This window comes from Patella vulgata, chromosome 4 (assembly GCF_932274485.2).
Source record: "Patella vulgata chromosome 4, xgPatVulg1.2, whole genome shotgun sequence".
Classification (NCBI taxonomy): Eukaryota; Metazoa; Mollusca; class Gastropoda; family Patellidae; genus Patella; species Patella vulgata.
Genome location: NC_065882.2, coordinates 71,253,022 through 71,268,898, shown reverse-complemented (window position 1 = coordinate 71,268,898; position 15,877 = coordinate 71,253,022). Strand labels below are relative to the sequence as shown.

At 31.3% G+C, this 15,877-nt stretch overlaps 1 protein-coding gene across 4 annotated transcripts in view; it reads right to left on the bottom strand.

Moving 5' to 3' along the window:
* Positions 1–677: 677 nt before the first annotated feature.
* The window catches only part of LOC126818460 (centrosome and spindle pole-associated protein 1), a 64,003-nt gene continuing 48,803 nt past the window's right edge, over positions 678–15,877 (bottom strand). The window contains exons 34-52 of one of the 4 annotated variants that reach the window (XM_056100351.1): positions 15,389–15,491; positions 14,307–14,356; positions 13,912–14,009; positions 13,140–13,336; positions 12,502–12,555; positions 11,747–11,896; positions 11,268–11,405; positions 10,851–10,976; positions 10,165–10,296; positions 9,097–9,121; positions 8,710–8,798; positions 8,016–8,089; positions 7,541–7,659; positions 7,109–7,243; positions 5,683–5,754; positions 4,995–5,101; positions 4,201–4,312; positions 3,695–3,761; positions 678–1,959 (exon numbers count right to left, since the gene is read on the bottom strand). In XM_056100351.1, the coding sequence (XP_055956326.1) occupies positions 1,896–1,959; positions 3,695–3,761; positions 4,201–4,312; positions 4,995–5,101; positions 5,683–5,754; positions 7,109–7,243; positions 7,541–7,659; positions 8,016–8,089; positions 8,710–8,798; positions 9,097–9,121; positions 10,165–10,296; positions 10,851–10,976; positions 11,268–11,405; positions 11,747–11,896; positions 12,502–12,555; positions 13,140–13,336; positions 13,912–14,009; positions 14,307–14,356; positions 15,389–15,491 (1,912 nt within the window). In that variant the 3' untranslated portion in view covers positions 678–1,895. Of the gene's footprint in view, positions 1,960–3,694; positions 3,762–4,200; positions 4,313–4,994; positions 5,102–5,682; positions 5,755–7,108; positions 7,244–7,540; positions 7,660–8,015; positions 8,090–8,709; positions 8,799–9,096; positions 9,122–9,472; positions 9,542–10,164; positions 10,297–10,850; positions 10,977–11,267; positions 11,406–11,746; positions 11,897–12,501; positions 12,556–13,139; positions 13,337–13,911; positions 14,010–14,306; positions 14,357–15,388; positions 15,492–15,877 lie in introns of all 4 variants that reach the window. The other 3 variants (XM_056100352.1, XM_056100353.1, XM_056100354.1) reach the window with 3 other exon arrangements.

Below are 15,877 nucleotides of genomic sequence, written 5' to 3'. Positions count from 1 at the left end.
TCAACACCTTCAATCAACAAATTCCAGTTTCTAAGCATGTCCTGCCAACTTGTAGCTAGTTGTATGGAGTGACGGTTTGCTCAATGAACTCAACCTCTTTCAAGTGTGCCTAAATTTATGCTTGAAAATCATAAAAGAACACTTGTCGAAGTGTCATGCTATATGTGTACAAACCGGTGTTTTGGGGGGGGGGGGGATTGTGCTCCATTGCTAAATAAGTTATCTCAAGCTGCCCATACAAAGATTACAATTTTACTTGTAGTTGCAGTACAGCTTACCCAACATAAGTACACCATAAGTTATGTTATTATCCCACACTGAACAAAGTTAATGAAGGGATACTAAAAAGGTCTCTTTCACCCCAGTTTTATTCTGGAGCATATCTAATAAACCAAGGTTCAAGATAACTTTCTGAAACTTTTAACAAACATCAACCTACTATAGTAGTTGTGGATCTTGCTAATTAGATATTTCACAAATTTAATGATTGTGTTTCCATGAAAACAAATTTTACTACAGTACATCTTAGGTATAAAAGGGCACAGGATGTTGATGATAGGGTCTTCTTGGTTCATTTATTCCCAGGGCAGCTTTTCGATCAATTGGCTGGCTACCAATAAAGCTGTACATTAAAACAACACAAGTACCAGCATACAATATCAAGCCATAACAAAGTCTCCATTTAGATAATTTATTATAACTAATATTATTTAATATTATTTCAAGTTCTTTCACAAATTGTAAGTAAAAGAATATCACAGATACATTTATAGAGACCGTGGAGGGAATTGAAAGCATACATTCAAATAATAAATCACTTGGAAATATTTATCCCTAAAATAAAGATTTCCTTTCTGTGCAAATTTTTAAGATCAATAATGGAGGGATTAAAATTTGTCTATTCAACAATATACATACAATATTTAGTGATAGAAAAAAAAACATCAGTTCCATTTTTAGATCAATCAAAATTCAATGAAATATTAAATTATCATTAAAATTTATCAAGATGAATAACTGGCAGTCCAGATGACAATAAAGCATCAGTACATGTAACATTTATCTATTGTAAGTTATATTTTAAATTGGCTTGGGGAAAGATTTGTAAGTACACTTAAGTAAAACCAACTTTTCCTTATTCATCCTTACTGTTAATTAAGTGTATTTAAAATACAGATGTGACGTCACCCTTTGATGTTGGCGTACCATTATTTCAAATAATCGTACGGGCAACTTGCCAATCGTACCTTGTCAAATATTAGACTCGAGTGACGTATTTCACTGTAAACGCACGTGCGGAGTGTCTGTATTTTAAGATGTTTAATGGTCTCGAGCTGAGACATTGCGTAATATATTGTAAAAACACTCGGACCTGACGGTCCTCTTGTTGTTACAATATATTACTTAATGTCTCGCTCTCGACCATTAAACAATACATAGTAAAATAAAATATATACAATACATACATATGGTATATAATTTTAGTTATCATTATCTTACACAAAATAAAATGACTAATATGACATGGAATATATTGTATGTATTAGGGTATATATGTACACTATAAACAATACAATTCTCTATACATAAATAAATATTGCCATTTTCAATAAATAATGAGCACTTGGTATCATTGTTATTAATGAAAACAATTGTAATGAATTAAAAATATAAACAAAAAATATTTGGTTTCTTTATTTTATAATTGTTATAACTCTTCATTAATACATTTCTAAAATAAATAAATAAAAATATTAATTATATAACAATTATTATGTGACTTGAAATATCTTCAGAAGGGACAGTTGTAACAGTATTGCTGTCTGCCCTTGTCTTGTTGCATATACAGCATCAGATCATATTTGGCCAACACATGTTCAAGAACATTTCTCAACTCATATTTTTTTATTTCCTGGTAAAAGCCATGAATCATCTTGTAAAGTGTTGTTACTCGGGGGTCTGAAAATATATTTTCATTTCACACTATTATCGGATGTTTTAAGTTTCTTCTCTATCTATCAATAAATTGATATTTTCTGCAAGCCTTGTGAATTACATATCAATTAAAAATCAGAAATAATATATTCTTGATAAATAAACAATAATCATGTTCAAAAATCAGCAAGTTTTAGTCCATAATTATGATATACATGTATCCCAATTCATAAGCTAGTTATCTGCCCTTTATAATGCATAAAAGTATATGGGTTTTACTGAGGCATTATTAATAATGTATAATATCTTTATACATATTCTTAAATATTACAACAGAAAAACATTTAATTAAGTCTATCATTAAGATAATTTTTTGGTACAGAAATTAAAAATTATACGTTTGTATTAATCGTGAAAAAGAAATGCAGACAGTTCTAAATCTATTAGACAGGAAAGCGAATCTATTCTATTCTTCATTATCCATAAAAAGGGAAATACTGATATTAATTTAAAGATAAATATTAAAAGTTCTTCTGGAATGTAAAAAGAAAAGACTTTTTTTTAAAACAATAAACCAATATTTTTCCAAATTTATATTGTTTTGTAGAAAAAAATTAGTGGCCTTTTTCATGAAAATTTAAGTTTTAAGCAAATATATTTAAAGTGTATTGCCTTATAATTGGTTTAAGAGTAAACTTGGATTTTACAGGTAGCTTCTGTGTGTCATGTATGTTGCATAGACTTATAATCAATAGTAATTTTAACATACATGAAATAATGTCCCATGTCAAAAACTTTGATTATTGTTATTAGTTACTACACTATCTACTTTACAGGAGTTAGGTGGCCAAGTGTGCACTGTAGGTCATATGATTTGTAATCAATGCAAGTATTCCAGTTTCTTGCATACCCCTGCATACACGCCAATGATATGAAATATATAGTTCCAAAATAACCTATATAGTGTTGCATGGACATTAAACACCCTCTTTTGTTTTCTCTCTGCCTATTACTACTAATTATTTGGAACTGTGCAAGGAATCCAATTCAACTAACCAGTTTAGCAATGTCCATTCAAAAGGCTATATTATAATGTTTACAAGTAGCATTGCTCACTCATTTTTCAACAATAGTCCCCCTTTCTTTTCCATCTACCCATAATAACCCTACCTATATTATTTGGAGACTAATCTACATTAAGAGAGCATTAGTTACTGCAATGTCTACCTCACCTACACTTATATTAAACTTACTAATATTCTGGATATATCGTCAGCTTCATAACGACTTAAAAACATTATTCAAAATATTATATAAAGTTTCTTGAATGCATACTTGAATTATCTTCTAAGATCATTTCATATTAAAACTAATTGTCCTTTTTATAGTCTTGAAGATGAAGATGATAACAAAAGCACTTTTGAACTAAAAATAAACCCACAAAGACCATTTTTCAATCACAGATTTATTATACATAGGGCACAATGTTTCGACAAGTGCCCTTTTATCATTTTGAAAATAAGATAAAACTGTCAAAACATTGCACCATCCATATGATAAATAAACCAGTGATTGTATAAATGGTCTTTGTGTTATTAATGTGCTTAATTGCTAAATGCCACTCAAGGATTAAACTAGTGAACTGATAGAACATGCATTTAATTAAACAAAACAACCACAGCAACTACACAACAAAACATGAAACACAGCAAAACTTAATTAGAAAATTATGACTATTGAATATTATTATATGTTTTACCTGTTATGGGACTGTTTCTCCATAAATCTATTTAAAACATCATCAGGATCATACAGTGATACATCATCTGTAATTATATCAAATATCTCAAATAAAGACAGCACTGGTAAATAAGCATTTGGGAGTATAATGTATTTGGGACTCGATGAACTGAGATCCACTGTGTCATTACATATAGTAGGTTGATGGGTGGGTAAGTGGGGATTTTTTTCTCGACTTTCTATTCAGATAGAAAAAAATTTGCTATATTAATTATCCGTATTGTAAAATTATAATATTACTAGTGTTGATTATCATTCACTACTATTTTGAAAGATAAAAAGGCGATATGTATCTTAATACAACAGATGGCTTTATCAGCCCATAGTGTTAGAATCATACACAGTCTAATCACCACTAGTATTCTCTTCTCTTCATTTGAGACCAGAATGACTGCAACTTGACAAAGCTTGTGGGAAACTTGTCTAAATTTGGTAGTAGACCTATTAGAAATTTTACTAACTCACCTTGTAATTCTTTGAGTCGTTGTAATCTATCTTCATTTTTCCTTGATATTTTATCTACGTCCAGGCTAGTGATAGAACCCATAGGATTATAGTTACGTGGAATCTCAGGGTCCTATAATAAAATAGAATATATATCTCAGTCACATAAATTAAAACCAGAGAATTGTAAAGCTGAGTTTCAGTTTAGTTTTCTTTCAACTAAGTTGAGAAACACAGTTTGCCAGGTATTGGAAACAACCAGCAATTTTTTCGCTCAAGCTGAATTGTTTTGATTATGGCATACATTCAAGATGTGGCATATCTTTATGGACAATGCAATTAAACTACAAATGATTTAAGATAAATCATCGACCACAGTTCTGCTCCTACTAGGCAAATGAAGACGGGCATAAGCCATACAGTCTACTCTTATATCATATTCCAACTATCAAGGAATCTTTAACGTGCATGCCAATGTGTACACGGGACATTGATTTTTAATACCATCAGAACAACTAGACAGCTGTCTTTGTCAGGTCCTCCATCATACACCAATGACAAGGGGAAACCACGCTGGAAAATCCCAATGGACTGTCTTGGTCAAAACCTGGGAGTGAACCTGCGACCTCCATGGTAACGAGCCAATGTCTTACTCACTTAGCCACCGTGGTTCCCTACTTGTTTACTAAAAAATGTGACAGACACCAAACATGGATGACAACAATATGCTACCACATTAAATGAGGGCATATCAAATTCAGATTTTGTGCTTTACTTTGTTTATTGTTAAATATAATATGATAATTTCAACTTACACTTCTACCTTGGTCTCTGTCTCGTCTTCTCTGTCTGGCTGAATCATTCCTTTTTGGAAAATCGTCAAAATCATCAGGGAAAAGATTTCTATCCATTCCTTCAACATCTGTAGATAAAATATTATATATATGACTCATAATACAATAGGCGAAGCCTGTCCTCAAATCCCATTCCTTTCTGAGATCTGTAGATATTAACTATATAACTTAGTAGAATACAATAAAATGTTACCAAGGGGTTTTACATAGGCTAAGCCTGTTACCCAATCCCAATCCAGCAATGTCTGTAGTCAATAATATTTTAATTCAAAATTCAATACTTATCAGATACCCTGAATAAAATACTGTTTATAAAAAAAACAAAACAATTATTCTCAAGTTAGGATTGACCTTGAAGTGGCTTGTAATATTATAAGAGAATATATTTAAAAATTTTCGCCCACAAACCCACGGCTAAATCAGGGTGGCTTTCAGTCATCCATATTAAGTTTCAAACAGGTTAACTGCATAACTCCTTTCCTTGCTATGTTCATTATTGACTTAGGATTTGAATGCATATAAATAACACTAAGCGCTTGAACTTGAAATAAGCAATGTATATAGTCTAGGAAATAACAATTTCTATTTATAAGAAAGTATATGATCTATGTGCTGAGAGAAGTTAAAGAGAAAGAGTATATAAACTAACCTATAAAGGCACTGTTTGAATGAAGCATGGCTTGAGGGCTAGTAGAATTAATTCCTATAGTATCTGTGTCACCTGAAGGTAGATACAGGTTGTTAAACATATATCTATGTGCTGGGTAGAAAATAAATATATATACATATAAAACTTGGAGAGTAATGAAGGAAATGAAATGCGGTTCAACGTCCAACTCCAACTGGGCTAAGAAGACAGTCATACGCCAAACAGTGAGCTATGAGTGAAATTTTGCCCAGACAGCAATGCTATGACATAGTCTTATGTTGCAATCCAACTTCCAAGGGATCTTTTACGTGCATGCCAATACAAAAAGTTATTTGACATTAAAGCCATGAATTGTTTGCTAACAAAGCTTGATAACCAAGAATTAATATGTTTGGAACCAAATATTGAATTTCTAAAACATCAAAATCTCATTTCTTTACATCGATAATATATTGTTATCAGATTGGCAAGGGGATTTCAAGAATATTTCGCATAAGCTTCTATCAGCTTTAAACCATTCCCTTCATCTTTACTCCAAGTTTAAAATCAAAAGAATATACCAGTCAATTAAGAGATGATATTGATTGATATCCAAATGAAACTTGCACCAGATATTTTAGATAAGTAAATTTACTATAGATAAAAGTAACTTAGATTGTGCTACTATAGAGAAGTCTTACGAATTATAATCGGGTGTCGAGAAATAAATAAATATTAAATGGCCATACTTAATAATACATGGTCTAACGTGCTTTATAGTGCATGTGATTGCGTTTGTTCTTATATACTATATAAAGTATGACGATAACAAACAACAGATAATAGTGCTGCAAAAATGAAATGAAATGGGGTTTAACGTCCTACTGTTCTGCTCCTATACTGGGCTAATGAAGACGGGCATACGCCATACAGTGTGCTATGAGGGAAATTTTCCCTGGGCAGCGGCACTATCGCCTACTCTTATATCAAATTCCAACTGCCAAGTGATCTTTTACGTGCATTCCAATGTATACAGGGAACCTCGGTTTTTCGTTTCATCCGAAGGACTAGACAGCTGTCCTTGTCAGGCCCTCCGTCCTGCATCACTGACAAGGGGGAACTACGCCGGAAAATCTGGATGAACTTTCTCGGCCAATGCAGGGATCGAACACAACCGACCTCCAGGCTAGCGAGCCAGCGTCTTAATCACTTAGCCACGTGATCCCCTAATAGTGCTGCAAAAGAAACTAGCATACTGATAGTACCTTGCATAAAAGTTACAAATAAAAACAAATGTGCTACAATGAAAGAATCTAGAGTTTCAAATAGGTAACTATTTTAATAACCAGAATTATTCTGAGCATTTCTTTCAGAAGTTTTAAAATTTAATGCTAGTATCTTTATTTATGTTATTTCCTGCTCTTTTAAGGAAATGATTGAAACTAACTTGGAGAATGTCCATATCCCATCAATCTTTGTTCCTGTTGTCGGAGTAATGCTGCTTGTTGGGATTCAAGTTCTTCCTGTGTTCGTGGATCAACAGGATATAATTTACGGAACTGTTTTCTAGAATCTGTGTCCGCTAAAAATAATAATCAGTGTGGTGCATACATCAAAAATACAAGAAAAAACAATCCAAATAAATCTAGAAAGATCAGCTCGGAAAAAAGAATTGCAGTGACAATAGAAATTTTTACATGAAATAAAAAAACTGAATTTGTGAAAAATAACATAGTATTAAAAATGATATTTGATAAAAAGACAGTTTTCGTAGTTGAAAAAACTGAACAAAAGAGTGTCAAAAGACAATAATTATGACGCACACAGACTTATTTGAAAGTGTTTTCCAATAAAAAGAGAAAATATCTGAATATTTTACCTTTATGTTTAAGATGATCAAATTCTTGTAAGACACTGGGATTTGCATGATCTGCTGTTGGTGCTCGACGAACCTGAACTGCATTCCTGTTGCGCGCTGTTTCAAATATATCAGTTTTCCTGAAAATTCAATTATAAACTATGTCACATACGAAATAAGATCGGATTAAACATCCATTTGACACAAACTAGATCATTTCAGGACTAACATGGTTCAATTTTAATTCAATAATTCATTTGCGCATAGGGGTCTTTAGCAGTGGGAGGAAACCTAAGGACCCAGAGAAAATCTGTGAGGTTGCTTAATTGCAGCAATTACAACCACAGTTTGTAAGCCAATCAAACTCTTGAAATTGTACCAGACACTCTCTACACCCTGACATATTATTATGGCTGATAATTTAATTTTGACCTAGATTTTAGAAACCAAAGCAACATAATTTGGTTAAAAGATAACCTTAGATAATATAACTTACTGATATTGTTGTGTTTGTTGTACTGGTACAGCTACTCTATTAACTAATCTAGGATCATACACATCAGGTTCATTCTACACAAATAAAAACATCATTAATACTTCGCTCAGTAAATAGAACATTATACTAAATAAACTACCCACATTTAGAAGAAAGTTCTATCATGTACAATGTTGGATATACTTTACTTAAATTAATATTTTTAGAACAGAACACCACTATTATGCATTTAATTCAGAATAAATATTTGCCAGGCAAGGAAACATACTACCACAGCAGCTTAGTTATTCGGGCAGTCAAAAAGGGTTGTCAGCTTGTCGCATATTTTTGCTTTAGTCAGTAATGAAAACATTTACAACAGACTAAAATCTGATTACGAGAAACAACAACCCATTAAGTAATTATCAGAAATCATTAAAATTTGATTTGATTGTTCATCTCATGACCTTAAACACTGTGTATAAATTAATATTAACTTTAGCTTCTAGCGCATCCACAAGATTTCTCAAGTAATCAAGGGCCATAACCCTGGAAGTAATTATTAATGTGGGCGTATAAAAATTGTAATTCCATTATATGTTCAAGTGTTATATATTCTTGCGACAAATGTGGTTTATGTAACCTTGTAACAGGATTATTGTTTAAAGTTCATCTGGCACAATAAATGTTAGATATAAATATAAATAAAATTTACCCTTGTTTCCTCCAACATATTTTCTACTCGTTTTCGTTCACTTTGTAACTGTCGTCTCATATGGGCAAGTTGATTCAAAACATCAGCACCTGAAAGTGTTAAAATATGAATGATAACTTCCATTGTATTTTGTAAAAATACATATGTCCACAACAAATCATAGCATATTGAATTAACCTCTTGATTTGAGAATAATTGAGTTTTATACAGCGAATCAGAGACCGCTATAATGTAGGAAGCCCCAAGCCAGTTCATTCAACAAAAAATCGCACTGACAAAAACTTCTGAAGTCACCACTGAATTAGCGTTTATCTAGGTATCAGAAACAATTGACATGTTGAGGCCTACTTTACTATCAATATGGCAATAATAAATTCATTCACTTACTATTATTTCTAGGTGCTGTTTCAGTCTAAAAGAAAATAATAAAAGATTGTTACAATAATTTTAAATTTTACTAATTTGACACTTTTTTCCAATATGTTTTTATTTAATAAAAATGTATAATTCTTCCTTCTTATCAGAAATTCAATAAAAATACAAGCTTAAGAGTAATAAAAAAAATACAAATAATTATAGTTTCAATATAAGTCATAACTTGTTAAATAGAAGTGAAAATACTAAGGTTTTTTTTTTCTGAAAAGATTGAAAATTATTCTCTTCCAGATAAGTTAACCAGAACTCAAATGGACCTAATGATAATTATATAAATTACATTTTTGTATTTGACTTGAACAACTTAATTGTCCACAGTGTAACTTACGTCAAAGTAAACTTCGTTTGTTCTATGTCGTAAAGTTGGTATAAGAGGAGAATCGTTTCGTGCTGCATACTAAACAAAACATAAATAACATAAAACATAATAAACAGAAGAGAAAATAATTGTGTGTGTGGTGAGCAAATGGAGTGGAATCAGAAAGTTTTGAATGTTGTTCAGACATAGCTAGATTTGTCTCAACATCTTGTAGTTAATTATACTACAGTATCTTTCATACAGAAACGCTAAAAAAAATCTACAAGTAATTCATGCCTAGATCTTTAAACAGTCTGAATTCCATTTCCACTTAATTTCAACAAAAAACAGGTGCAGACATAAAAGAATTAGCATACATAGATATATATATATATAAATAAAAGCTATGTAAGATAAATGACAAATTAGGAAAAAAAAAAGGAATGGTTGTGAAGACTATAAATATATGTATTATAAATATATGTATTAATAATATACAGATTGTGAAATAAATCTAAAAATAGAAATAGGAAAATAATACATCAAGCTAGCTAGTAAACTGAGGCCTATTTTCTGTATCATTCATTAGACATTTTCATATTATAATTTAGAAAAACTTCATTGATTTGTAATATAATCTTGAAAGTTCTAAAGGTACAAAAGATTAGGCTGGATTTGAATACTAGCTCTTTTGTGAATATTAAAAGAAAAGTGGAAAGTACCAAAGTTGAAGCATTAGTATCTTGTAAGTTTGTCTTGACAGCAGGAATGGGCGGAGATTTAGAGGCTGTCTCTATGGCAACAGACTGATTGACAGGCGAGGAAGGTTTAGGTGAAGCAGAATTTGAAGATGACTGAAAATGAAAATGGAAGAAACATGGTACATTGGTCAAATATTAAGATGAAGTTGAAAAATAATGTTAAGATTACAGATATTCAATAGTTTCGAACTCTGTGAGGTTAAAAAGGAAGATATGTGATATATTCTATCTATGTACTTCCACATAACCACATGCATTCCACAATTTCAATGCATCTAAAACAATCTATTACTAAAATCTGATCTAACTAGCTATAGAGAACTATTATGTTATTTCTAAATGTTCTCTATCATATCACATGCAAGGCTTAGGTCGTACAATGCTGCATTCTGTTTCTACAATCTAGACTTCTAAACAAAATCAACAATCACTGTTTTGTGAAGTAGAATATTCCTAGAAGGCTCTTCCAGGTTAACTGAAAAGTTCTCTATCCAAGAGATTGTTTCTATACATCAATAAATTGGGGGAATGAAATGAAATGGGGTTTAACGTATGAAAAATACGGGAAGAATGAACAAAATATTTTTGGGTAGATTCCAAGTCACACAAAGGGGAAGATCACACAAAGTATGTTATATTGCAATTACCCGTTTCTCATTTTTATCATTTTTTGTTTGAATTTTATCATTTTTATTGTCATCTGTTTTTTCTGATTTATCGGTCGGATTGTTTGATTTGATGGCTGGTACTGGTGGGGATTCCCCTCTCTTCTCCTGTAAATAATGTTATTAGTAAAATATCTACAGCTAATTTAAACTATATTATAAGAAAATAAATATAAAGCATAGCTAATTAAAGTAAGATATTTCTATATTTCAGAGAGATAAAGATCTATGAATATGGTTATATTGATATATTTTAGTGCTTGTATTTATGTATATCTACCTATATGAATTTATCTATATAATCATGCATATATTATCTTAATAATGATAATGATAAATGATATTTATAAAATAAATTTGAAGCAATTTTAAAATGTATATCTAGATGAAATTTCCTACCTCCCTGGCCAACCTCTCTCTTTCATAATCAATTCTAGCTTCATCTTGTTTCTTTTTCTCTAATTCTCCTTTTAATCTTTCTTCATCTGTTTTTCTGTCTTCCTGCATTTTGATTATTTCTGCATTTCTAAGTCGAGCCTGTAAAAAAAATTTAAAAAAATGAAATAAAAAAGGGAGAGATAGAGAAATGGGGTTTAACGTCCACTCGACACAAACTAGGTCATTTCGGAACTAACACATGGTTCAATTTTATTTCAATAATTCACTTGCGCGTATGGGTCTTTAGAAGTGGGAAAAATCCCTCAAGTTTGGAAAGGCGACCCTACCCCTTGTCACTTACAACCTGGGAATGAAATAAAAAAGGCAGACAGCTATAGACATAATTCACACTATAAATAAAATATGCGTATGAAGATCCGGAAAAGTCATTTTGTGCAGCATAAGGATATTAAATTTATTTAGCTGGAATTTCACTCTACCTCTTCCTCTTTAGCCATAATTCTTCTTTTTTCTTCGTCATATTCTTCCTGCATTTTTTTCCTCTGTTCTTCGACTATTTTACTTTGTTTCTCTTCTTCACGCCTTTCTCTCTCTTTCTCCATTTCAGCATCTCGCTTCTTTCTATCAATCTATTAAAATATATACAAAAACAATAACCAATTGAAAAAAATTATAGCTTAAATCCTATTTCATTATACAAACAAGAGAAATATTACACCTAAATTTCATAAAAGAAAAAAGCTCTTATAATTAACAGAATAGAAAGACTTATACTATCTGGCGACAAAAAAAGTTTAAATCAAAACACATATCACCACCCACCAATATTGAACATGGCTTTCCTTGTATCTTCTGTATTAACATACTAAAATCTTAAAGGAATCAGTCAGGAAAACTAATATTATCAAGCAGAAGGGAAGAGTAAGTAAGACAGAGAGAGAGAGAGAGAGAGAGAGAGAGAGATGGGATGTAATGTCCACTTGACACAAACTATGTCATTTAGGGACTAACATATGGTTCTATTTTATTTCAATAACTTGCTTGCACGTAGGGGTCTTTAGCAGTGGGAGGAAACTGGCGGACCCGGAGAAAACCCACGAGGTTGGACAGACGGACCTACTTCCTGTCACGTTAACAACTAACAACAATCTGTCAGGCTATGCCTACAAAATTTGGTAATAGACAACACCACTGACTAGGCGAAGTCTGAATAATCAATGTTTAAAAATCTCACCTGTCTTTTTAATTCTTCTTTATAACGATCAGCCTGAGTTTTCTCGGCTTCTGTCTAAAAAAAAAAATAAGAAAAAATAATAATTTGTTTTTTACAACAATTAATTCTTGGGATATAATTGACCGCAATTCATCCATTGGAATTTGTGTTATGACCACTGGTTACAATACATTATGCTAAGTAATTATTTCAATGAGTGTCTAATATAAATAGAAGTTTTTTTATGTATTTTTATGGCTATGTTTACATGCATTCTTGGAAAGATGTTAAAGATGGATTATGTAAGATTTAAATAGATAAAGAGCTGACAATTCTCATTAAAATAGTTAAAAACTAGATAATGAAATGGCAATATATTGAGCGACATTAGGGCTGTTTGAAGAATAGTGGAGTATCAATTGTCATTGCTAGTTGCTACCGCTGTTACGATAGTGAACAAAGTCTCAATTATCCATTTTTTAATTAAATCATAAACTGCCAATCGTGTTTAAATCCATTGAAAATCTAGAGCATCCGATGGCATCAAAGCTGATTATGGTCTTCTTAACTAACAATATGCAACCCTTCTTTTTTTTCTCTTTCCATTTTAACCCCTTTATTTAACATGCACTGTTATTACCCAGGACAGCTGATTTTACCTTTGGATGGCCAAATATTCCATGACCTCCTCTAGCGTGTGTTGCTTCCCCAAGTGCTGTGGTTTGGGCAGGTGGAGTTTTTATCAAATCATCTTTAGGTGAGGCTGCACGAGCTACACCTCGTGGAGAAATATATGGATCAACGTAGCCTGTATCATATCTGGGACTGTATCCTTTCTGTAAAGCCCTCAAGTCAGCTGTACATTTAAATTAAAAGTATAAAGAATCAAAATAATAGAAATGTCAATCATCATCATCCATTTGAAAAAGAGTCAAATCTTTGTATCTCACAACATTAGACTAAATACTAAATGCTTGGAATGTAATATTCTTAAGCTAGAAGAAATTAGATCCTAAAAAATGCCCATTATCGAACTTAGTCAAGGTATTGATGTAATGAAACTATACACCAAGTTTCATCACTCTCACTTAATTAGAACTAAAGTTATCGTGTCCCAAAGCATCAACCATCAAATTGCTTATCTCTGCAGAAAATGCTCATCTTCGAACTCCATCAAGGCATTGACCTAATAAACACCTACACCAAGTTTAAACATTCTAGCTCAATTAGAAAGAGAGTTATTGTGTCCAAAAAAGTGTGACGGACAGACAGACAGACAGACAAACCCATTTTAATAGTCCCCTGCTGTCTTCGAAAGGTGGGGGACAAAAATTAATATTTGTTAGTGCACTATGATCACACAGTACCAAGTCATGAAGGGATATAACGGAAAGTTACTTTGAAAAGAGACAACTATGGCCCACTACTAACCTACAGTATTGCCCTGGGCATCTTTCATAGGAGCACCTGCCCCACCTCGACCGTAGGGATTATAATTCTTGATGTCTTCTTCTAATTTACGCTCATATCTAAAAAAAAAATATAAATTGTCACAATTCTAATGTTATTTGTAATATAAGTGTGACAATTTCATTAATATTATTGGAAATCGATAGCAGAAAAACTTCAACAAAATCCAATCTGGAATGTTAATCATGATTTTGTAATCAAATGATGTAACTGTGAAATGTACCGCTGGTAACATATGAAATTTCATATAAAAAAAAACATAATAATAATGTCGCTTTTAACGTGTTAATAAAAATTTGTGAAAAGGGCATATCTATCAAAGTCATATGATGAAAAATGTAAAACAAATATAAAACCTTTCTCGCTCTTGTTTTTCTAAAGATTTCTTATATTTCTTTTCCTCCATCTAAAATGATAAAACATTATAATCATATTACTTAATACAAAAACATAATATGGAACACAATTACTATTCTATTTAAAGCGACGTTTCGTTGGGGGTTCTCTCAACGTTTTCAAGCAAAAGATAATGAACATAATGTACAGAAGGTTTATATAGAAAAACAAGTAACAACTAATTAATCTTAATCAATAGGGAAACCATTTATCATATTAAATCAATTCAGATTAATTAGTTGTTACTTGTTTTTGTATATAAACCTTCTGTACATTATTTTCATTATCTTTTGCTTGAAAACGTTGAGAGAACCTCCAACGAAACGTCGCTTTAAATAGAATAGTAATTGTGTTCCATATTATGTTTTTGTATTACGTATGTCAATTGCTAAATGCCGCTCAAAGAAGATCATATTACTTATATATACGTTCGTACATGATTATATAACTGATATGAAAAATCACTTTGAATTACAATTTTTAGATCTAACTTTTCGGTTTATTGTTGAACGGTTGCGTGCACAGTTCCCTAAATTATTCTAGTAGTACATAAATCACATGATTTAATTCAATAGATATTTAGCAATTCAAACCAAAGCAGTAATTTTTGGACCGCAAACAAGGATCAACTGATTTCTTTTTTCTATGGCTTAAAATAACTAAACCACTTTGAACTGTGTTAAAAATATTACCGGTAATGTAAATTGAACATTTCCACAGATAGTCCCCATGTTGAAATATATATACAATCAACAGCTAAAGTCTATAGCATAAACAAAATTAAAATTTGGAAATAAACTAAAATATTTCAAAATAAAAATTTAATAGCATAGATCAGTAATTATATAACACATCACATCAACCTTGTTTCAATAACTTTTATTAACATTTATCAGAGGTTTAGCTCATACAAGATAGTCATATATAACTTGCATGTAATATAATAAGAGAATAGTATATGAATCAATATATAGTTGTGTTAGTAATAGGTATATGATTCAGATTAGGTTTTTTAAAATATGAAGTTACTACCAGTACAGACCTGTCTTTCTAATTCTCGTTGATAGATTTGAGCTTGAGCACGTTTGGCTTTACGTTCTGCTTCTGTGCCGTCATTAGGGTCTGCATCTCCTACTCCTCGTAGACTAAAAATATATAAAACATTTGCTCAGTTTATTGATCCTATAAAAACTAATTACTCCTTCAAGCATTATTCCTCGTTTTTTTTTACTTTATCGACAAGTGTTGATATTTTTTTATATCAAAAAAGACGAGTAGGAGATTTTATTTATCACTCAATCCTTTCTTGCATGCACAAATAAATAATATAATTCTTTGCTATAGATTTCATATTTACTGAACCTGATTAGATTACGGCACAGTGATACATCATTTTTTGACAGCAATTCAAGCATTGCAAAGTGCTTTATATTGACCCAGTGTTTCCATGGAAGTCAATTAAATAAAAATAGTTCCTTCTTTAATAAAAATGAATTGTTCTTTGAAAATAAAAAAAAAGTAGTTCCTTTTT